We start from the raw sequence: 25,359 nt of genomic DNA on the forward strand, positions 1-25,359 counted from the left end.
ACCCTGTCTAAATTAATCTTAGAGTCTTATGAAAGTAGAGGCTCTGCCATGGGCAGTCATGAAGTCTCTCTCCCCCGAGTCATTGTACACACAGTTAGACCCCAACAAGACTGCAGTTACTCCACACAGTAAGCTCCTCCAAACTATAATCTACAGCTGCACATCAGCACTTAGAAAGTGGCAAACACAATCTCAGAAGACTTTCTCCAAGCTCATCTTGAAGCTTTCAAACCCCTCCCCAATACAAATAAAATGGCAGACAACTTGGTAAGATCACATTTGACCTGACATTCTACACAAGCACACAGTGAGCTTTCAGCAGCAGCTGGCCCATCCTTCTTTTTTTTTGCTAAAGTCTAAAGCTGCGCACAGGCAGCTCATATGAGGTAAGCCAAGCACTGCAGGGGACTGCTGGATTACCTTCTCTGGGATGGTCAAGCTGAAGATAAAGAATGATGGCTGACCAATCATTTTCTATGCTCCAGTGTGCAAAGGATAGGATTGAGAGAAGGATAGAACCTTAGAAGACAAAGAAAGACCAACAAAACGCTTTTGTTGTGGCAGATAAAGCCTCTAGGGGGTGATTTGTGGCTCATTTGGTGGGTTAAGTGAATAAAGATGCACTGACCCACAAACACTGGGCGTAGCAGTGAAGTGAGAAGAAAACAAACAGAGGCCTCAACAGAGCGGAATAAAGAAACATTGGAAACATAATGAGCTATGAAAAATGCAAACCGTGTAATGTGACATGATGTATTGGGTCTTGGGATTTCTCGTTATAAGGGTCGCTCAGTGACACACTTTATTTGTTTTCATGACAGTATTGTAAATCAAACACATTATCTGGATTTACTGGCTCGTCACTGTCTAAACTGTGCGAAAGAAATAATCTAAGCATCCTATAACTGGGGATCATGAGTATGAATGTCATAGCCATACATGGTTAGGGGACTGAGAGACCAATTGGTCCTACATTATGGATGGCCCTGAAGGGTATCATAGAGAGTCTGGTCTATCAAAGGAGGGGGAACTCTCTTTTAGCTAATGTTGCATGAACATTAGTTCAAAAGGATGTGAACCCATAAGCCAACCCTCGCTGTTCCCAATGAGATGAACTAGCTAGTAGGTGGGAATAAGGCCAATGAATAAAACTAGAGAAGTGAAAAAAATGCATTTAAAAAATGCTTGGAAGATAAACAAAATAGATTTCCCCCCCTAAACCACACAGGTGGAGAAGATAATGTAGGTTCATCTATGATCAAGATGACAGGGCTGCCAGCAGAGAGAGCTCCACCTCTTGTAGTATTTTACTGTATATAGAGGTCAATGAAAAAAAATCATGGTAGACCAAAGCTTTTTACCAACCACATTGCAGGTTTGGTTTCTGTTTCACTCAGCATAAAAGACCACTCCTTAGAAGCATAACACATTCCTAGGTCTTTTATAGGAAAAACTACATCTAAGATCCATGCTGAATAGCTTCCTTGCATTGGCTTCTTTGCTTTTTCCTCTTTATTTCCCACCGTGCTTTCATAAGACCACAATAGCTCTGAGAAACCAAAATTCAGCAACACAGATTTTTATCCTATTATTTTGCCAAGCTTTATACCTTGCAATCTTGGGTCATGCAACAAGGCTTGAATATTGTTAGGCAAGTAGAATTTCTAGACAATTTGATGCATTTAAAAAAACCTTGTTTCTCAGTGTGATCCAGAGGAGGATAGGCTTCTTCATTTGATTCTTGATTCCTCTCGAGGATTCTTTCTTTTTAGTTCCATATGACAGAGATTTTTTTTTCTGCTGTTAAACTTAGCTTACTTAAGTGTTAAACCGTTTGGAAACAAGCTGTGTAGTAAACAGCACTAAAGTCTAAAACTCTAAACTGCATTGACAAAGAAAACACTCTAAAGACGAATGAGTCGGTTATCTCTCTATGAACTTCTGAAATAATCAGTCAGTGTCCATCTTAATCTGTTTGCAAATGCCCTCCGTACCAATCAAGAGTCCAATCTAACTCCAAAGAAACTAATGATTTTAGTATTGACCTTAAATTAGCAAGACAATTATTGCCTTTCTTTATATTCTGTTCACATTAAAGAAACACAGGATCTGCCTACAAAATGCTCGATTGCTAATGAGCCATGAACGTTCAAGGACTCAAGTCAGTCAAAAAATGTACCTGTAAAAAGTTTGGTTTAAAAGACCGGTACTCGTCGTTCAAATGCTAAGATCTTATCTATCTTGGAGTGAATACAGGATGCAAATGCACACTGATTAAAAACTATTTTCTCTTAAGACTGCAGCATTGTAATGTTCTGCTAATTTCAGCACTTAAGCTGGAGCATAATTAGCTTCTTTTTAGCATATTTGATTTTGGAAAGCACTCCTTAAGTTTTGCAGAACAAAGGCATTTTAAGACGGACAGAAAAAGATTTTAAACTTAAGAGTTTTCTTAGAGAAAGAAAGTAAGAAAGCAAATTAAACCTGATTATGTGGTGCATTGACTTTTTGGGAGTTCATAGAAAGGTTTTGTTTCATCACTGACACAAACACTTGAGCGGGCTAAAGGGCATAGACTGAATTTTGGCTTGATAATGAGGTATCAGGTCTTGTCACAGCTGCCAAGTATGTAGAATAAACTCAAATTTCCCTCAAATATTATGGAAAAAAAAAAGAATAGGTAGGATAAAACATACTTGGGTTGGAGAGGATGGGGTCTGTCTTCGGAACAAACTGGTCACAGCGAAGTCCTCGATAACCCTCTTTACATCTACAACAGAAGATAAAAGAGGAAAAGAAGGAAATAATGAGAAGATAGAAGAAATCTGTAAATATTTCAAACATACACAATAAGTCTACCACTTTTTTAAAGAGATAATTAAACATTCTAATATGTTGTAAGCTAAATAATGCAGAATATATTACGCTATTATGACCTTAATTGAAGGAAATTATTTCACATTATTGACAGGTAATTCTAGTCATAGCATTTATTTGTGTCACAAAGCATTAAATCATGTTTTTCCTTTAGCATCTATAAGTGTGTAGGTGGCATTTTCTTAATACCATATCTTGGTGGGGACCGTTCATATCCTAGCACTATAATAATAAAATTACCTGACATTTTTAGCTTTGTAGGAACATTTGTTAATTTCCAATTTTTAACACAAATTGCAGCTTAATTAACACAAACAAACAAACAAACAAACAAACAAACAAGCAAACAAAATTACCAGTGAGTTTCCTTTTGTTTACTGAGGTAAAGGTTAGATCTATATTTAGGTCATGATTTCAGTGGAAGTTGTCATTACAAGACAAAAGTGTGTATACGTGTCTGTGTGTGTTTGTGTGTGTGTAGACAAGTCAAGTCATTCTTCATTAAAAATCAAGTTTGTTTTGAAAGTAAATTTCGGCTGTGTGAAATGCTAAGCAGAGATTGCAAATGTGTGAAGGGAGAAGGGATAAGAATGAGCTAGTGTAGAAAGAGAAGGACAACAGGGCGGGCTTGGCCAGAGCTCTGTGGCGCCTGTATTCGCACAGATAACACCGTCTTGGTGCTAATGTCACTTCCCAAAGGAACTATATGGCTGAATTGGAGGCACATTTGATTGGACTCTTTCTGGCAGATCTATGTGAAACAGACACACCCATGCTAGAGCAGCATAAAACTCAGAGTCTGTAAAACTTTACTGATTACCAGCTTTCCTTCAGCAAGCACTTGGATTCAAAAATAATGTCAAGAGTCTTTTCTAATAACTTATCCCCTTCACTCTTCCTCTCCTCATAATCTTCCTTATCCAGCCCCAGGGCTGTTGGACTAGAGTGTATGACCACCGCATTACCGCTGGAGAATACTGTACAGTTAAAACTGTTTACCCTCAACACAGAGCTTTAAATCAGCATTTGGTTTCAGGAAGAAAAAAAAACCTAAACAATACAATAAAGAACAATATACAACCATTACTGTATATATATAGTGAAAAGTATGACCCTGCACTGTGAATTTTTTGTACACATGAGAGCTGGGGTTAGAGTTGAGGTCAACCATGAAACAGCACCCCTGGAGTAGACAGAGTTAATGGCCATGATCAAGAGCCCACAGTGGCTGAGTGGTGGAGCTGGGTCTTGATCCACCGACCTTCTGATCAATAGCTCAGAACTTTAACCTGCTGCTCCCCATAGAGCACACCAAGCTCTTGCATCTGGTTTAATTTCTCATACTGTCCAGAACATGTTGGTTGACAGGCGAATGACTGTCTGATTTTGTATCTGGTTTGACACAGCGTGAATGATGGTGGCTCTGAGTGAAACAATGGAGTAAACGACTTGGCTTATTAGTCATAGTGAGTGCACTAGCATGAGCAGCCACAAAGCAGGTGAGTCTGATAGAGCTCTGTATAGCCCTTTATTCATGTGCACCTTTCTGTGCACAGGCCATTTACTGCTGACGTCTGTCAATAGGCAGATGAAGATGTCTACCACACAGCCTCTTTTATTTCTTCTTTTTTTTTTTTGGTAGTCGTCATATAATGAATTTTATGGTTTGTTTCATCAATAGGAAAATTAAAAAATATATTTCTACTCCTATTTAAACTCCTTTATAAACCTATTTTGTGTAAAAATCAAAAATAGTATATTTAACCTTTGTCCAAGTAACTTAAATCATCGTTCTGATTACAACTTGCCTACTACTCTCATTTGCACTTCATACATTAAAATACTTTGATAAAACATTGAGAACCTGATTTCATGAGAAACGTGTATGATTTTCAATAAGCAAAGATGATGTGGTGGGATGTTTTCCCAGTTTTGAAGCAAGCATTTACCTGCATAACCCTACAACACAAGCACCAACTTTCCAGCCCAACTAAGGATTTAAATATACTTTTAAGTTGCCAACAACAACAACAACAACAACAAAATAGCCATCATCATCATCATCATCATCATCTTCATCATCATCATCAATATCATCTAAAATAGGTTTTGAAATGTCAGGTAGACCCAGAGATGTTCAACAATGTCTCCTATAGAGATTTTAGACCAGCCAATCCATCCAGGAATTTTGTCAGACTGGAATAGACTGACCTTGATAATTGAAAATTTTCCCTCCAGCAAGGCATAAAAATGTTGTAAAGCCAGTAAAATCGTTCCACATGGAAATTATGACCTTGGGGACTAATTTCAGATCAAATTATTTGAAGAGAGGTGTATTCATCCATCACATATATCTAAGCCATTTCAGCATACTGTAAACATTTTCAATTTTTATGTAAAAGTGCAAAATAACTGAATAGATATACATATGTAAATTACTGTCAATTGCAATTCACCACAAAATATGTAGTAAAAATCACACTGCATAACCTTTTTAAAAATCTAAAAACTATTATAGGTTCTTCATTAAATGACTGCTGAGCAGTGAACATGAACAATGTCATATGTCTATGGTCATCATCACCAATCAGTGCTTCTCACAGTTCTCCAATAACTTGCGTAGAGGAATAATGGAGATCTGCATGTATGAGTGCACAACAAAGTAAACAAGAATATAAATGTGTGTGTCTGCAGGGGTATTTATTATAATAAATAAATGTGTATTTTGGTCTCATTAATTGCGCCCCCTGTTGGTTCCCTTACCCCGTAGAGAGACGAATTGAGTAAGGAAAAGAGAAGGCAAAATAGATGAATAGAGAGAAAGAGAGAGAGAGAGAGAGAGAGAGAGTAGGAGGTGTTCACAGAAAAGGATGGAGAGGAACAGGAGGAGCAGAACCGAACTCAGCCTTTAATTAATGCTCAGCTCTTTAATTAATCCTGAGCAAATGGACATGGGGTTTGTAGGTGACAGTGGCAAGTGTGTGTGTGCGTGTGTGTGGAGTGTGCACATTTGCTGCATCTCCTCACTGCATTATGCACATTTATGCTGTGCACACTCACACCACATGCTGATTAATGCATACTCGGTTCAAACACGCAGTTAGAGAAACACACATTCCCTTAGGAAGAGCCTCTATAGTTTACTATAGAGCACTTTAGGGTATCTTAAAATCTGAATCATAATACAACCACAACCTTACACCATAATACTATACTAATTAATACTATACAATGGTGGTATTGAGACAATGTTTTAATGACATTCTCATTCTTTTAAAATAATGACAAGGTAATAGGATTTTTCACATTTTATTTTATTCAATGAAATTGCTATACAACAATCAATATTTGGTATGAAGTCCTTTATTCTTTAAAACCTGCTAGAACCTGCTGGGCATAGAGTCAAAAAGATTGCTTGATTACTCTACATATTTGTTTCATCCATTAACCAAACAACCTGATTGTAATTAGCACAACTCTGCAGCCAGGTAAGAACTAATTAGTGACCACCTGTTTTGCACACAGGGATACTATAATACATGGCATATGTGGTCTTAATACTTTTGGTCACTACTGTATACCACTATTATACCACCATGTTTTTACAGCAATACATTGGTGTAAGTACATTTATGATATTATTAACCTTGATAGTGCTACAGGTTGATTGTGGCATCTAATAGATACACCAAGCCGTTGAGTGATTTTTGTTCTTCTGTTTTGTTAGCCCTTTTTTGACTCCATGTTCCAGTAAAATGGAATGTTATTAATGAGGAATCCAATTTAGAAAAAGGGGCGATGGCAAATATTATCCTTAAAGTTCCAGATACAGTCCAATACTGTTATATGTCACAGATGTACTGAGGTATGACAAAGGCTCAGCTTGACCGCATATGATAAGCATGGTGTCGTTGTAAGTGATACAAGCATGTAAGTTCAACCTTTTAGAACCTGATTTGCTGGACAGATCAAAGCGTTATCTTTGTGATGGCATGGTGAATTAGAAGTTAGCACTATTGCCTTGCACCTCAATGGTCCGTTCTTTCCATGCTTGGTGGGTTTCTTGTGTGAATACTTACCTACCTCCAGTTTCCTCCCACTGTCCAAATACATGCATATTAGGCTAATTGGCATTTTAAAATTGCCCATAGTGTGTAAACATCCCCAGTGTTGGACTCCAGAGGTTCCTAGATGGATGGATTCCGTTGTTATTTTTGGGAAAAGCAAAAACATAGGGCTAAATGTCAGCTGCACCTCAGACAGAAGGTTAAGTATGGTATGTATCATGGGAAACTGCTAACCAAAGTGAAAATACACCAACATGTCAAAGACTCACTCACACATTTTCTATACCACATAATCCTGGTCTCGGGTGGGCTGGAGCCAATCCCAGGAAATTTAAGACACACAATGGGGTACACCCTGGTGGATTCCAATCCATCACAGGGCATACACATACACACACACTTTGGGAACTCCAATTAGCCTAATCTGCATGTCTTTGGACTGTGGGAAGAAACCAGAGTACCAGGAGGAAACCCACCAAGCACTGGGATAACATACAAACTCACTGCACACAGAGGTGGGAATTGAACCCAGACCCTGGAGGTGCAAGGCGACAGTAAGACTGACTAAGCCACCGCGCTGCCACATGTCAAAGACATTTAAATTTAATTAATTATTACAATACTGTAGTAAAACACCCCATCGCCATCATACATCATGTCATTCACAAATACCAATATAAACAACTAAACTAAATAACTACCTACGATTGCATCAAAATAAGAACACTATGTTTTCATAATAATATTACCAATTCAATAAAAGTCATAAATTGCAGCTAACATTTGAAGCACACAATATACACAGAGGTATTCCTGCAGTAATGCACAGGGGATACACATCTGTGACAAATCTCCTCACTGTTATTGATGGACTCAAAGGCTGTAATGAGCCCAGACTCCAGACCAATCTTCCTCCAATTTTTCTCTCCCCCCACTTCCCAATCTTTATCTCCCTCTTAGTCTCACAAAAACAAACCCCCCCAAACAAAAAAACAACAACATGACACTCCCCTAGATACACAGCCAGTATATTATTACAGTATATCTGCCAGCGTATCCCTGTTGGTCATTTGAAAGAAGGTGATTTAGCTCGGAATGACTGATGACCATAACCTCTGCTGTCTGCATGTAAAACTGCTATGCAGTGCAAATATGTTCCTTTGTTCAAAATATCTTGAAAATCTCTTTCCTCAGACTGCAAAATGGATATTGTTTTGATGGAGTAAAATCATATGTCGATAACATGCACTGAATAGATGAGATCTCGTCCCGAAAACATACTTGTGAACTGCAATGTGGCCAAACCCAGCGTCTTCCACCATTCAAGTGCTTTGTAAAGCTAAAGCTAAGTTCTACCTTCAAAATAAAGCTATTAAAATGGTAATCATGAGTGAGCAGATAAGCCTCTTTGTACTTTAGTTTGGAAAGAACAAACATTCCACTCAAAGTTTTTTTCCTTGACAATGCCATTGTCAAGACCGAGCCCAGGGATTTGCTAGAAATTATCTTCCAGCACCAAAGACTTATCAAAAGGTAGCACCTTATGTTTGTGAACAGTTCATGAACAAAATAGCAAGTTCTAAATGCCTGGACTTGTCAGGAAAGACGTGAAGATGTCGCAATGTGCTCGTTCAATTGCTTCTTTCCAGCATGTAAAGAAAATAAACATGACTGTTATCACCGAATGTAATAACTCTGCATAATTGTTAAAAACATTTCACATGCTCTGTACTGTTTTTCTTATTCATCTCTCTCTCTCTCTCTCTCTCTCTCTCAATTTCTTTTTTTTTTTTTACATTATTTTTTTTAAAGATATTTACTAGCTAGTAGGCTGCATGGTAAATATCTGACAAAAGAATTTTGTATTGGAGTTTTGGCCAAAAACATTATGTACTTTTGTTAAAGGACACGAGTAGATGTTTTACAGTGATAGTAATTTTTCATACAGTTATAGCACTTTACCTTGAGTTTAAAATAAATAAATAAATCATTCAATTCACCCCATTTGTTTTGGCTCACTCTTACAGAGTATAAAATAATAATAATAATAATAATAATAATAATAATAATAATAATGTTTCCCCCCCAGAAGGATGTAACCCAATGAAAATATTTTTCATTTTAAATAATTACATTACAAGCACCAATCCAAATAAATCATTTCCTTGCCGAAACTCTACACTTTAGGCACCAAATGCACCGAATTTCTAAAACTTTTAATTCTTGCCTTTAAGCTAGGCAAGAATTCCCTGTTGTGTTGACTATAAGTTCAGCAAGTACTGCTATAGTTTACAGGTAACACTCGGAATTATGTGTAACAGACATTTTTGCTAAATAGCCACATTAAATACAAAGCTAGAAACATTTACTTATTAATATGAGCTAAACAACTGACACCAGCAGTTTGACAGCAAAACGAGATAAATGACACCTTCTTGGATTTCCAATTATTTTGGCCACAGGCACACAATGTCATGCTAAATAGATTAATATTCTTCTTTTAAAATCCTAGAACTAACATTGGTTTAACTGCATTTGGCAGTGGTGATGCACTTACATATTTATAAAAGTAATATTTACGAAATAAAATTAAGCAGAGAGATGCTACAACACTCAGGAGACTCACAATCGATTTGTGTACAAGACAAATGGGATAAAGGTATTGTGTGCAGGAAGCTGTTGCATTTGGTAGACCTCATTTTGTCTTTTACGCAGCATTCTCCAACAGGAATTCGCAACTCTATTACAACTGCATTGGGCCACAAATGCATATATGTTTGGTGCTTAGAAACCGATGCATTGTAAAGTATTTTTTTATGATTCTTATGGTTTTGTGTGCAACAGAACTTAATACCTTTTCTTTGTTACAAGTGGCTACCATAACTGACTACAAAAACTCAACCAACACTATTATTGAAAATAAATAGCATATTTACAGCGGTGCAAGTACACCTTCATGCTGATTTATCCATTGTGACAAAGCTGTGGGTGGTGTAGATTTAGATTTTGCACAATCACACAAAATTCACACAAATATAAACAAACTTTTCATGTTACATTTTGCCATTCTTTGCTTTTTAACACCCTTGTGAATCAAAGAGACAATGCATAATGTGTATATCGTCATATGCATTCTTTCATGTAGTTAACAGCCATACTGTGCTACATAAACCTGTAATAAACTAATCTAATGTACATTCATTACTGCACCTTAATGTACAGTTATTTACATTTTCCACTTGTGCATGTATGTGTTTTTAAGTACATGGCCCTTAACTCATGACATTACCTTAATGGTTCTTAGATTATCCATCTGGCTGCACTAATGTACAGTGTACAATATTATTAACATATATGTATGGATATATAGATATGTACATTTTTTGGTAAAAAAAAATTATTGTTAGGTAAGACAGAGAAAGGAAAAGATTATCTTGTTTTCAGTTAATTTCATATTAACCCAAAACCCTGTAATATTTTTGCCTACCTTGTATCATGTATCACACCTTGTATCATGTTTTGTATAATTTGTGAGATGGATTCTATAACAATATAATTTCCATTTTGTTGTTAATAAAAACTATATCTATAAACTGTTGATAATCACAGTGGTTTTAACTTACTTGCTTAATAAAAAAAACAGAATTAATAGAATGTAGTAGTAGATTATTAGTTATTAGTTTTTAGTTATTAGTAATTTTTTTGTATGTAATTTGTATTTAAGGTAGACAAACAAGTAATTTGCAAGTAATAATTGAATGAGATTTTTACCAAATGATTAAGTTACTTTTATAAAACAGTTCCAACTGAGCTATCTGATTAGATGAGAGGCTTTCCACAATCAAGTTCAATGCATTTTCAATAATGAGCTGTGAGCCATGATCAGAATGGCCCCATGCAGATAAGAGCCAAAAAATGTAATACTAATCAATTTGACTTGATTTTTGAATCAAGTGGATAATTTATTAAAAGTTAGAATTAGCATTATGCCATCAGAGCAAAAATTTGTGATTAAAAGTTTGGGTCCACATTAATTAGAGAATTGTAACATTGTTCAGCCGGGAAACGACAAAAAACACCTTTCTTCTCAAGCAGTGAGTGTCACTATTGGACTTTTGTTTTGACTCTAAGTTATAGACTGTTAAGAACGGAGTTTCCTTTCTCTGAAATGTTACTATAATAATAATAATAATCATTTAGTGCTTGGATTTGTAATTTGACGCTGTATAACAGAGTAATCCACTAGACCTGTTATGGTAATGACATACCTCTTTACTTGCATTACTCCTGCCCCATATTACATTAATGCATGCTTGTGATGTAATTGATGAGGTGCTTTTGCATTTGGATTCACTCAGCGAATCCCTCATGCCCCACCACATGGTGTTTTTAGACTAGAGAAGTCACCGTTTCTAACACAAGACTGAATTCCAAATAGATCATGGGCAATATTTGGTGTGTTTGTGACAATATATTGTTTACCCTAGCAGACTAGCTTCACAAATAACGCAATTTGGGATTCAACCCTGGAAGCTAGAAATTAACAGAGCTGATATTCTAAAGAGAAATAAATGGAAATACAGTATAAAGAGAAACTTATAAGATTTACATGATTACCCACCTCCTCCATGTTTTACTCTCCCCCCCTTTGGCTACATAGAATCAGTAAGTATTTTAAACCAATTTCACTCGTTTTAATTACACAAACTGATGGTCGTCAGCTCCGCCAGTCACGGTTAGTTGATTCCTCGAACGTGTTGGCTGCACCCTTCTGCCTACGACTGTATTATACTGTAGCTGTGATATATCCAGTAGTACAGAACCCTCTCTTCTGTGATATCTGAGAAATTAAAGGTGCTTTGATTTTTACTCACGTAAATTTACATTACAGAAGCAGTAGATTTCTCAGGTTTTTGACTCCTCTTTCAACCACTGGTTCTTGCTAGAATGTTCAGAGGAAAAATATAACAGCAGATTAACATTTTTAAGTAAAGATCCAATTAAAATTGACCCTTTATAGTTTAGTAGAGATCACTATTGTTCTTTTTGACGGATATTAGTATTCACTGTCATACACCAGAACACTATCATTATTCTTATATCCTTTAACAGTGTTAGTTTTATTATATACTGCATGAGTACATGTGAAGTGTCTTTACTTGACACAGGTTCCACGTGTAACTTGGGAGAGCTGGAGAGTGCTGTAGGACCATTGTGTGTGCAAAACTGTTTCTAAAAAGTGTTTTGGCAGCTGTTTGAAGGGTGGGGCCAAGAGATGGAGGGAGTGAGAGATAAAAGAGAGGACTGCATCCCAGCCTTTTTCTGACTCACAACTATGTAAGCGTGGCACCGATTCAGGTGCAGGTGCTGTTCAAAACTGCTAAGATAAGAGGTAAAAATAAGGCATTCAAGCTGCTGTAAATACAACATGAAAAGGGAGGGCATTTGCTCTGCTCACACACAAACTGCCAAGTCTAGCAGTCAGCCAGACACACCAGGCTACTATACAAAAGGAGAAAGAACCTGATATTGTGTCACAGTCCAGGCTGGCATGCAGTGCAGGTTTTCTTTTTGAAAATAGCAATGCATAATTTCTTAAGAATGTTAAAACCATACTGTATAGTTGTAGAAATCCTAAAAGCTGAATAGTAATTCCTATACTCATTTTTTATATTACAAAACACACAAATCTCATTTCTGGCTTTTCTTTTAAATTATATCCAGCATATAAATCGCCTTTTCATCAGCGGTACTAAGCTCATTCCATTATGAAGTCTGTAAGCATGGTAGTTTGTCAAGTGTATATAAATGCTTATCTTCATGACTATCTACATCATTTGGCCCATTCTGCTTAGTGCAAACAACAATTCCTTTGAACTAAAACTCCATTTCCTGCAAAGACAGAATTTAATCACTTTTATTATATCCCCATCCTGGAAAAAGTATTAGCACCAAATAAATAAATCTGTGAATGTGCATGCTGACAAGATAATGACCACGAAAGCTCCTCATAGGATTGATTTTTAGATATAACCCAACAAGCCAAAGAAACTAAGCCTTTCCGTGAAATCATTGCCACATTGTCCTACATAAATACACATTAGACATTGACTCATTGACTGCAAATCTGCAAACTATCTGAGTCTCTCTCTAGGAATATGGACAACATATATTCAACAGTGAGTCCAGACGTAGAAGCTTACACTTTTCCACAAATTTCTCCTTATACGTAGCTCAAGAGCTGTGTTTCTCCTCTTGCTTTATAGGTAAAGAAAACAAAGACAACATCTACCGTATGAACACATCTGGGACATTTTTCCAGACTGACAAAAGTGATATAAATTGTAATGTTTAACTTCTTTTGTTCTTTTTCACCAGTATTCTCAACTTATCAGCCTCTTTAACTCCTAACGATAAGCTGGCTTTGTATACATTGGTGGCCAGATTCTGGAATCATATTGTTGTTAAATCTTTTTTGCCAAACATCATTAACTGATGTCACAAAGAGCAACTGAAAATTTGGAAGGTCGGGGCCTCAGCTAAACATAAGGAGGGGGTTAGAATGAGGGTTAATGGAAGGAAACTTGTTCCCTTTTTTAGAATTTAAACTTTTATAATCAAGAGAAGATCAGTATAAGATCAAAGCTATTGAAACTCTTATTAAAGCTAGATAAACAAAAGCTAGAGAAACTGCTACTGATCATTTTGGCTTTCCAAATAAATTGTCCTTTCTCCTTTATTTTTTACATATGCCTTGTTAGTAAAATAATAATTGGGATGAACTTTCTTCTTCTTCCGTACAAATTTAACTGTAAAAGACTTCTGGACTTTTTTTTTGCTTTTGGACTTTTACAATGTGGGGATTTATAGTATGTTGCTGCAAAATGCTGATATAATGATCCCAGGCATATACAGAATTCTAGGATGAGCACAAAATAAATTCTGTCTAAGTACCTCACTATGGCACGTTAAAACATGCTTTTAAGCCTTTAAACTAGTAATCTGGTGATACTGTAGCACAGCAGGTTGTATTACAGCTCCCCAGGTTGATTTTGTTACTGTTTGAGTGGAGCCCACAACACCCCTAAGACACACACACAAAAACCCATCCTGAAAAACATTTCATTAAGTATATTGCCTATGATAAATTGTCTCAAGGTATGAAAGAGTATGTGCATGGGGAAAGAGTATGTATGTATGTATATATACGGCCGTGGAGCCGTGATTGATGTGAAAGAACTAAGTGCTTCTATCCCTCCCCTCTGAGAGAGCTCAGCCAATAAGCTCTTTCTATACCCCCCTGCTGCGAGAGGCTACATCATCACACAGGATTCGAACTTGTGATCTCTGGATCAATATTGATTTAAATCTGAAGCCTAATTCATAGTAGCAATTGCAAGTCACATGAACTACATATGCTTATGGTACGTTTGCAGTCTTGGTTTGGGTCACAGTGTAGGACTATATTTACAGTAGTACCATTATTGCTGACACTTTAAAGTTATTATAATTTTATGTACACGGTCCCTTATACTGTATGACTTGAGTGATAGCAGCAGAGGAAGTACTAGAGGCAAACCCCATATGAGATTTACAGTGGCATGTGCGGGTGCACATTATGAACTATGTTGGATGCAATAATCTGTAGCAAGAACGTGGAAAAAGAAGTCGATAGATGCTCTTTTTTCTTAAACCAACAACTTGTGTGGCTGTTTTTGTCAAATTCCAGAGTGGAAGAAAATGTCCCAGGCTCATGTGCCACAGTCATGAATATTAATGCCATCACAGCCTTTTCACATGTTCATGTGGCTGCTCTCACTTGGGCTGCACAGATAAAACCAGAGTGGTAAAGGCGAGATGAGCAGATGTGAAATTACTCAAGGGACTGTTGCCTCTTGGAGCTGAATTTTTAAACTCCTTTTCTTGTTTTTTGTGCTCTTCTGGAAATTTATATATGGAGCTTTGTGGTTGGCTTAGAAGTACGCAAGGCAATTAAGCAGTCAGAGACTCTATATTAGACCGCTGCTGCATTCATTTCAGAGGCTTGGGATGGGCCTGAGAATTAAATTGAATGCATTGAGCAGAATGCCTGCGGCATGCATTAGACGGCTAGGGATAAGGAACACAAAGATTGTGTTTAACTAGGTTTGCCTGCACTAGTCAGATCACAGTGCATTTTCCAATAGGATCCCAGAAGTGCTGTCCTGTGGGCACCAAAGTATCTCAGAGATGCTCTAGAGTATGGATATTAGCAATCACTAGCATACACACTGCCCCTGCTGCCAAAATATCAGCTCTCTATACCTGTTTCTATTAGCTGTATTCTTCTTCCCTCTTATACCACCAATTAGACCACTAATCTGTCTAACTACGTTTTTTCACATGACCTTGCTGCTTAAAGCCTTACACATGTTGGCATTTTCAAATTGCTCCAAGCTAAAAAAAAAAAAAAAATGATGTTGTTGACTTTTATAAACGATGTGTGTGATTTTGACATTTGCCTCTGTGATTTTAATCCTGTCGGCTCCATTCGGCATTATTGAGATCAAATAATGGTAAATGCTAATGTGCTGGAGGGGACAGGAACACAGATTTGTCATGGTCACTAGTCTGCATGTACAAAATAAACCTATTTAAACACACATTTGGGTTACCATCAAAAACCCTGCTATGCATTAAAACACTGTTTAACAGACATTATAAATGAAGGCACCACACACATACAAACGTCAAGCAGAGGCATAGACACAAGTGGAGCTGTGCCAAACTCATGCACTTTTTTACACAATCAGCTGAAGGTGACAGATTAAGGTTCTCTCTCACTCCGATGTGTCCAACTTCTCTCTTTTCCCTCCCTTCTCCATTTCTTGATCACAGTGAAGGGTGAACATTTTGAATATGTCTCTGCAGCTGCAACAGCTGCCTCAGCCCCAGACTGAGAGGTTTGTTTATGGCCTCCATGGAAGCGCATGTCCATGTGGAGAGGACAGGCTTTCGGGAGGGGAGGGGGAGCACATCCAAGTGCTCAGGAGTGGCTAAAACCCACAGGCTGTCATGATGCCAGAGATAATTCACTGCAAGAATCTGGCCAGAGAATATCAAGAGGTAATTGAAGCATCAGGGGTCATATATATTTGTACACAGAGCACACTAAGAGCACAAGCCCATGCATCTTTTCAGGCTCTTGCCGTGGAGATCAGACAGCTCTAAGCAGCACAACTGGGAGATTTAAATTAGAATCTAATCAATAGCAATTCACTGCTGTCCTAAGTTTTACAAATAACCTTTATTGTAAAAATGCCCTGACGAATAAATCAGAAAATATTGGTGTATTTACAGACACGTTGGCGAATATACATCGCTGTCTATCTTATAAGTATAAAAACTGAGAGTTTGACAGTCAACTCGAAGGTTATTGCCCTAATGAGGTTTCCAACCATAACGTTCTGATAATAGTCTTTTTTTTCAGTTCTGTGTGCTTCATTCTTGCTATCATATTGGATTCTTTGTTTCACACATAAACAACATCAACAAATATTAATATATGCGGCTTTAAAGCTAAAAACTGTTCATTTTAGCATCCTAGCACTTTAGGATGCTTTCAGCTTCAGGCAGTTGTCATGGTGTTGTCATCTTGTATATTTACTTAATGGGTAGGTTAGGACTTGTAAAGTATAAATAATCAAAACATTGTCCTAATTTAAGGGAAAAAAAACTGCATTTTCGGCATGAATCTGACTGGCACAGAGGATTCTCCCCTCCTCATACAGTATAATACTCTATTTGAAAAATGTATAACGAATCAGTTGCATGGAAGGAAGCTAGACAGCTTATGTTACATTAGATGATGTTGAAAATGGTGGGCAGTTTTTATTTCATATTTTATATGATCATTCAGAAACGCATTCCTTAAATATAGAGCAATAGGGTCAATCCTAGACGTGAGAAAAAGTATTTTTAACCACTGGTGAGGAGTACAGATCCTTCAGCCATGGCCACATTTCCCCTCTACAGCTACTGTATGTATCCCACCTACACTGCTATCCACAGAGGTTGGCCACAGTTTGTTGCTAACTATGGCTTTGTGTAAGCATGTCCAATTTCACATCTTCCTGTCATTATTTATTATAAGCATTTCTTGTACTTGACATATGCAAGAAGCAGACACCTTGTCACACCAGAACTCATCTAAGCTCTGCAGGGAACAATTTGACTCCATCAAGTGCCATCCTCTTGCTGGGAAAAATGATGTAGCGAGGGCTATAATTTGTATCCGGGGAATACTAACCTTACATAAGATAAGCATCATATATTTGATGCCCTAATCAATTTGAAGAATGTAATTAATTTCTGGTTGCATTGCTTTAAAGTATACACGTTTACACATCTAGTATGTACTGTACGCTTAATTATAAAAATCTTGGAAAGCCACAGTGGTGGCGAATTGGATTTATTCTGCTGCTTATCTGCTTGGACAGATTTACCATGCACAGCCAGGCTCATGCCAGAGACTCTGTTGCTGGCGAGGAGCAGCATAGATGTGTCTCTCTTCTGCTTGGTCATGCTCCCGTTGTCATGTCTGAACTTCTAAAGACTGAAGTTGATTAGTGTCTCCTACCAGTAGCTGTCAGATGGACACGCATCTTTATGTTTCATTAAAAGCCAATTAAAACGGCTTTTTATGTCTTAGTAAAGCATCAAGCTAATTTGCTATAACAGTGATGACCAGTCTATTAAATTCGCAGCAATCAGAGTTTTGATTAGGCCTAACCGTAACTCTAGATAAGCATAACAACAGTGCTTTGCATGATCTCTAAAGGGTTTTCCTTCAGTTTCCATGGATATGATAATCTATTCATTCTCATCTCAGTGCTTTGGCTGGTGCAAATGGATGACAGTGGCATGGATGTGAGTGTGTTGTGTTGTAAGTGGAGTGTTATGAGATGAATATGGCACATCTTTTCACACTCCCATCACTACTGCTGCTGGAAGAAGGGGGTGGGTTGCGTGCTAGTTTTACTAATGACTTTCCTTGATTCCATACCACTTAATTATGCACTGTTAGTCATTCTACCATCAGCTTTCGCTTACAAAGCTGAAAAGTGCATGTGATGGAACCTTAATCACTAATGTGCTTTGCAAAATGAAACCCAGTCTGTGAAATCAGGTCTGATTGCACTCAATAAACAAATGCATTTCATGAGGGCAGAACATAATCAAGATTAGGCACAATACGTGACCCACTGCTCCAGGCATGTTTGTGCATGTGATTTCTGAATTAACCGAGACACTGACGGAATAGCGAGTGATAGTCAGGTAACCTCTCGATGTCACCTTACAATTTCCACATCAAGTAGCAATGAAAATTGGCCATCAACAATGAACAATGATGAAAAGCATGCACTGAGATTTTGCGGTGAGTTAAAGAAAGGGTAAGATTCAAGGGTAGGAGGTGCTTGTCAGCTTGCACCTTTAAATACCTGCACACTCCAAATACCTTCTTGAGACTAATTAAGGAAGCACATATTTAAAGTAATTATCAGTGAATGTTTGCATTTTAAATATTATTGAAGAATCCTGCAAGGTACCAAATTATCTATTGCCTAAGATATTTCTAAACATAGAGAGGGGCCCAAAAAATGCATACACACTTCAAGATTTAAAAAAAATATGTGCAAAAAAATCACGATAGCATCAACGATGGTGTGACTACTGACATCTTTAAAGGAAACATAATACTACACATTGCTGCAATGATTCAATTGGCATTTTAAAAAATAGATAACAGCTGTTGAAGTGTTAACATTTTTTAGGCTATTGGGTTTTATTTTTCTTAGCATGGCAGATAAGCCTCTCCAACTCTTGTATCTTGCTGTTTGGACAGAGATTTCGTTCCTACCCTCCTTCACATTAATACTCGTCCTGTTTCTGATGTCTTAGTTGCTGACGCGGCGTTCTCACTGACTCTTAGTAAACAAGAGTAAACAAACATGAGCATACCATAAGTCATTATCCACAGAGGCAAGAGATCAGAATCTACCATGAACTTTGCTTTAACAAGTGCTGTGTGGGCTTTGTTTTCTTGCCCTGCTACCTTGCAACATCAGACTTTATATATGATCACACTCAACACCCACCTCAACCCCCCCTACCCCCACCACCACCACCGCCACCGCCACCACCAGCCCACAAACACACAAAGCACAGCACAGAGGCTGCTAGTCATTAGTGGAACAGCAGTTGCTGCAATGCCACCAGTTTTCACTTGGAAGCTGTCTAACAGAGATGACCTCCACAACCTGTCATCAACACGGCTGCTTTACAGCAATAGCAAGCCCTTCCACGTGTTAATTTATAACAGGGTAAAGTCAAGGTACAGTATGGTCATTACAGGACAGCCCGATTGATTAAAAACAGATGATTGTAAAGCATAGTGCAGCAAAACAAGAGAATTAGATGCTGGAAAATCTGTTATATAATATGACTGTCTATTTTAGATTAATTTCTTAGCAACTCTCTGCTCAAAGCCCAAGCCTAATGTGATGCTCTGACCTCAGGCAGTTTTAATGGAATAATAAATGTGTCTATGCTTCGAATCCTGGAATGTCTCCTCTTGGAAACTCTCTCGCTCTCTCTCGCTCTCTCTCTGTGTCTCCCTCTCACAAACACACACACGAGCTTCTCTAAGTGAATACACAACGGCACATTTTATCATATGGCCTGGATCATAACACTAAACAATGCAAATATTTCTGTAGAAATGTGTGTAAGGACTGAAGATGATGATGCACAGTCACATGAATACAAATTCACACTGTTACATTCTTCATCTAAGCATACACATTTGTTCCCAGTGGGCTGGATGAGAGCTGGTGACCCAGCATAGCGTCAGATTTGTGATTAAAGACGAGCTGAATATATATCACTTAATCCATGTTTTTTTTTCCTTTTTTAAACTACAGTATGTAAATATGCAGAAAATAGGGAAGAAAACCAATAGCAAAATCATTGAGAGTCAATATATGTTACATATACTCACTGAACACTTCACAGCGAACACAAAACTAAACTAAACCCTGTGTAGGGTCTGTCTTTGCTCTGGAAGCAGCATAAATTCTTCACAACATGGACTCCATAGGATGTTGTAGGAAACATTCCTTCCAGATTCTGTGTCGACATGATTGCAACACGCAATTCCTGTGGATTTTTCAGGTAAAATTTCATGCTGAGAAACTCCTGTTCTACCCAATCCCAAAAGGATACTATCAGATTCAGATGTATGACTGAGATGGCCACTGAAGAACATTGAGCTCACATGATGTTCATGAAACCAGTTTAAGATGACTTTTACTTTGTAACATGCTGAAACTAGGCAATTGAAGATGGGTACGTAAAATCTGGCCATGAAAGGTAAGCAACAATACTAAAATTAACTGTGACATTCAAGCAATGATTGATCGGTATTAACAGGCCCGAGAAAACATTAATAACACCATTACGCAACATCCTCCAGTCTGGACTGTGGACGCAAGGCAGATTGGGTTCATGGATTCATGCCGTTGGCACCAAATTCTGCCTGCCATCTGTGTGCCTCAGCAGTATTAGAAATTCATCAATCAAGGCTATGTTTTTCCAGTCTTCAACTGTCCAGTTTTGGTGAATCTGTGCCCACTGCAGCCTAAGCCTTGTCTTCATGGCTGACATGCATTCTTTATGCATTCTACGATGCTTTTCTGCTCACCACAATTATAAAGAATGGTAATCTGAGTCACTGTAGTCTTCTGTCAGCTCAAACCACTTTCGTGGCCATTCTCCATTAACCTCTCGTCAACAAGGCATTTTTGTCCGCAGAACAACTGCCTCAGTGAATGCACCATTCTGATCAAACTGTTCTGTATGAAAATCCTAGGACATCAGCAGTTAAATAAATACTCATTCCAGCCCATCTGGCATCAACAATCCCATCATGCTCAAAATGACTAAGATGTGTTCATGTTTATTGTTGCCTGTATCTGTTATAGATTGTCCTGCTGCCACACAATTGGCTGATTAAATAAGTGCGTGATTGAGTGGGTATAGTGCTCCTAATAAAGTAATAAAGGTAAAAAAAAAAAAATTCTCCCTGGTCAGAGGTCTCCAGATCACATTTTGATCTTTTTTTTTTTGGCTATTCAAACATTAGCAGCTCAAATAATAACGTTCCCATATCCCAACCCAGTTATTAAAGTTACCTCTGTTTATGATTCCAAACCTACTTTTTTTTCTCGAGGAGTCATAGCACAAAGCCTCTAGCATGCCTCTGAGACAAAGAAACATTGATTTCCTCCTTCAAAATGCACCTGCTCTGTGCGTTTCATGCTTCTCAAGGTAATTCGACTTGAGAAGAAAAAAACCCTTTGAGTGTGCAGTGGGATCCATGAGAATGGTATAACCTCTACCTAGTTACCTAGGTGATATAACTCTCAGCAGTGGCTCAGGATGTACAGTATTGACCAGATGTCTCCAGTCAGTCCGTCTCCAACCTACTGTAGCTTTTCCTAATACCTTATACAGTACCTGGGAGTGCATTGATGCACATGTACAGAAAATGAGGCCAGTTACCATGATGTTGGCCAAGGCTTGGTATGTCTGCTGAAGAAACTGCTAAAGATGTGCATAGAGGATTAAAACAGCATCATACAGTACCAATATGCTATTATAATATACAAATATAATCTGGTACCTTTATGTCCAGGTTGGTACAATTTGGCTTTGCTTTTATGCTGTACATTTGGTCTGTGGTATATTACATTTTATACATCAATTAACCATAACATTAAAACCACCTAGGTTTTGGGTATGCCTTGTGCATGGATGTGGCTCTATAGGGAATCTGAAGGTGTGCAGTGGTCAGGGCATGGGGGTTAGGGGCGAAAAAATCCAGGGTGCTGATGTTGGAAGGTGAGGTCCATGGATCTGATTTGTTTGTCCAGCATGTCCCATAGATGCTCATGTAGATTAAGATGTGGGAATTTGGTGCACTAAATGTTCTGGTTGCTTTCTTGTTTGGCTAGCATTTATTTTTTTTAAGCAAATTGTGCAGCATTTTCTGTGAAATTGCTCAGGTTAGCCTTTGGTCCCCACTGGCATGGATGAGCTTTGGGTGCCCGTGATCCTGTCACCAGTTGGTTGTCTTTATATGTATTACTAACTTATGTTGTGAATTAATTGCTTCCCAAAAATCATGATAAAATCTTAAAAATCCTTTAGAAATGTTAATTGAATGGATTAAATTAAGTGATTAACAGCGGCTCTATTAGTTACGAGAAAGAAAAACCAAACAGACCTGACATGGGATCATAATTCTAAAAAAACGTCCTCCATGGCTGGTACAGTAGGATGGTCAGTAAGTAATTAGTGCAATCCTCCTGCCCACTTTGGTTTAATGTGCTAAATGAAGATTAGCATTAGGTAAATTAGCAAAATTCAGTTATGGCATCATTAATGATAAGATTAATAGAAGCAAACAGAGGATCCCTATGGTATGGTATCAGACTGGGGATTTTAGCATAAAAGTAGATTAAAGTCTTGATTGAGTCGAGAGGCAATTATTTATGGCCTAACTCAGTTTAATGTAATGCAAGTGAATGAAGCTTATACTGTATCTAATTCTAACAGCCTCAAATATCAACCTGCCCATAAGCATATACAATAACTGACTTGAAACAGATTAGCGCTGCAGATTTGGTGTATAGTTTTGCAAAACTAACATACAAACAAATCAAGACAGTAATCCTGTAGCACTTATCCCCGTATCAGCTATTATTATGTACACATTTCCTATGATCCCAGTGTTTTGCTTCACTGAAAAGAGCTTATGCATCTTCTGTACCCAAACGGAAAACAAAGGCCTTACCTCTGAGACATGTTTCAGCTATATTACAGAGAAAACATAATGGGTGCTTTCAGTAGGATGACAAAACCCAATTACAGAACGTACAGTACCATGTTAATTGGTGCTTAAGTAATGCTTAGTCTGTAATAGCTATGTAATGTTTGCAGTTACATTAGTCTCTCAACCCTGGTCCAAATCGTAATTTCCCATTTGCAACATTTCTGCCTTCCAGTGTGTTTTCAGTTCTCTAGCAACTGTTGATTAATGAACATGCAATCGTGCATATTGGGCCTCATTAAGGTTTTGTCAGGCTTTTGTGAATTGTGTTGTTGGATCAAAAATGGAAAGAAGGAATGTTGCTGGCATGCCGATCCCACCACTGCCACTATTCTTCAATGCCAGACAGGTTAGCTAAATTATTTACCGTAACTGTGGTTTCAGATCAGATAAAGAAATTGTTAGAGAGCATATGAATGTTTAAAAACATTGCACTCTTGTGACTGGAGTGTTGCTTCAGCCTCTAATTTGAGCGGATCACCATGGATAACACAACAGCGTTCAATATTCAATACAAACATTGTAAAACACATCACTATGCACAGAGACAGACATTGTTTCTTTGGATGAATAACAACAGTGAGAGAGAGAGAGAGAGGGAGAGAGAGAGAGAGAGAGAGAGATGTGCAGCCACATCTTTGCTTCACATTTTTTACTACTGGTATTTTGAGCAAATATGAATATTTATCCTTTACTCAGAATTGTTTGCCAAGTCCATTTTTTGGGCAAAGCTTTGGATATTCTTCATGATCATGCGCTGTGTTTGCTTTTCTCCCATCACAGATTGTCTAGGAGCACAAGAATGGTTTCATATGCACTTCTGCAATGCCTGTGCACTGTATTGACCAAAGGTCCCAGTGGAAAGTTCCACTCATAATATTATATATTGCAATCTGGCATCCCTTCCAGGAAATGTTCCAGCTTTGCACTCATTATTTCAGAGCTAGATTCTACAATACTACGTAGGATAAAGCTGTTAATATATATGAGTGAAATAATTATCCCCTGGTCAGAATCTGATCTGACATTCTCTTCTCGCATTTAGAAAAGTTCAGTAAAATGTGCAGACAAAAAAAAATACCTATGTTTCAGCCTTATTGCTTTTATTCAATCATAACAGCAAAGACCTGAAATGAAATACAGTCAATTAAACATTCTTATTTATTATTTAAGTTACACTAGCCGTGGATTTAACAAGATCAACATGAAACATTTGTCAAAGAAATCTGGTTTTCAATCTATTTGCTGTCTCAAAATAGATCTGAACATGTTTCCAACACAGAAAAGAAGAAGAGATCAATCAGAAGCCAAAATGTCTGCTGTCTCATCCACATGTCTCCAATGTAAATGGAAATCATGGACATTATTATTAACCAGCCAATTCAATGTGACAAGCATTTACACTGGAAAGACACACAGCGATAATGTAATAAGAGACTCTTAATAACTAGTTGGCCTGTCACATCTCTTAGGTCCCTAACATCATCGTGATCATGTAACAAGTTAGCTTGCTTCATAACACAAGGGACAAGATGCCGAGGCTCTTTATACCGTAAGCATCTGTGAGGGACTGTAGCAAATCTTTAAATAAAAAAAGGAAATAAATGGATTTAGGCTGTGACATTGGCATGACAATACTCCTAATACCCCCAATATCTGTAAGTCCTCAGAGCAATCTCTTTCTGTAACATTCAAACTTTTTGAGGCACAGGTAAAGAAATAAATGAATTACAGCCTGCAGGATATGTGCAATTATTAAAATGCATAAATATATAAGAGGCCTACTTGACGACCATCATTACTTTTCCTTTTATTTTTTAAAATAAACTTATTAGGTGAGGGCTTTGAAGCAGTCTGAACAGTGTAATGTAAATATGGATCTTTTCACATTTCACTCATTAGTTGCATTCCTTAACAAATTAAACAGATGCACACTCATTTCTGTATTTATGAGTTTATACTGTGTGCCTGCTGTCTTTCGGAGCTCTGCTGTTCTTACCTTTAATAAGAAAACTAAAATTATATAAGAGCAAAGGCTTTTTTAAAGTCAAAAGGTTACCCAAATTAGATCATGTTATATGAAGTCTACAAGAAAGAAAATTCTCCAAATGGCCACAACAAATTATAAGCAGATGCAAGCTTAGTACTGTATGTAAGCATGCTTTTTCATTTTAAATGAAAGCTTTAATTGTGCATTTTGTAATGCTCTAAAAATCCATTACATTGATACATTTATTTATCTTCTATACCGCTTAACATGTACACACTACACAGGGTCATGGGTGGCCTGGGGCCTATCCCTGGAGAATTAGGGCATCTGCACCATTTCAGCGCACAACGACGCTCACACACACACACACATTACAGGCAGTTTGGAAATGCCAGTAAACATAATTTACATGTCTTTGGAGGAAACTGAAGTACCCAGAGAAAACCCACTAAGCACAGGGCGAACATGCAACCTCCACTCATACAGACCCTGGG

General features: G+C 37.6%; 1 protein-coding gene across 2 annotated transcripts in view; it reads right to left on the bottom strand.

Moving 5' to 3' along the window:
• Positions 1 to 25,359, bottom strand: part of nrg3b (neuregulin 3b) — a 155,304-nt gene that overhangs the window by 13,706 nt on the left and 116,239 nt on the right. For both annotated transcript variants that reach the window (XM_053510823.1, XM_053510822.1), the window contains exon 3: positions 2,697 to 2,770. In XM_053510823.1, coding sequence (XP_053366798.1) covers positions 2,697 to 2,770 — 74 coding nt within the window. The remainder of the gene's footprint in view (positions 1 to 2,696; positions 2,771 to 25,359) is intronic.

Source organism: Clarias gariepinus, chromosome 14 (assembly GCF_024256425.1).
Source record: "Clarias gariepinus isolate MV-2021 ecotype Netherlands chromosome 14, CGAR_prim_01v2, whole genome shotgun sequence".
In the NCBI taxonomy this organism is placed as follows: Eukaryota; Metazoa; Chordata; class Actinopteri; order Siluriformes; family Clariidae; genus Clarias; species Clarias gariepinus.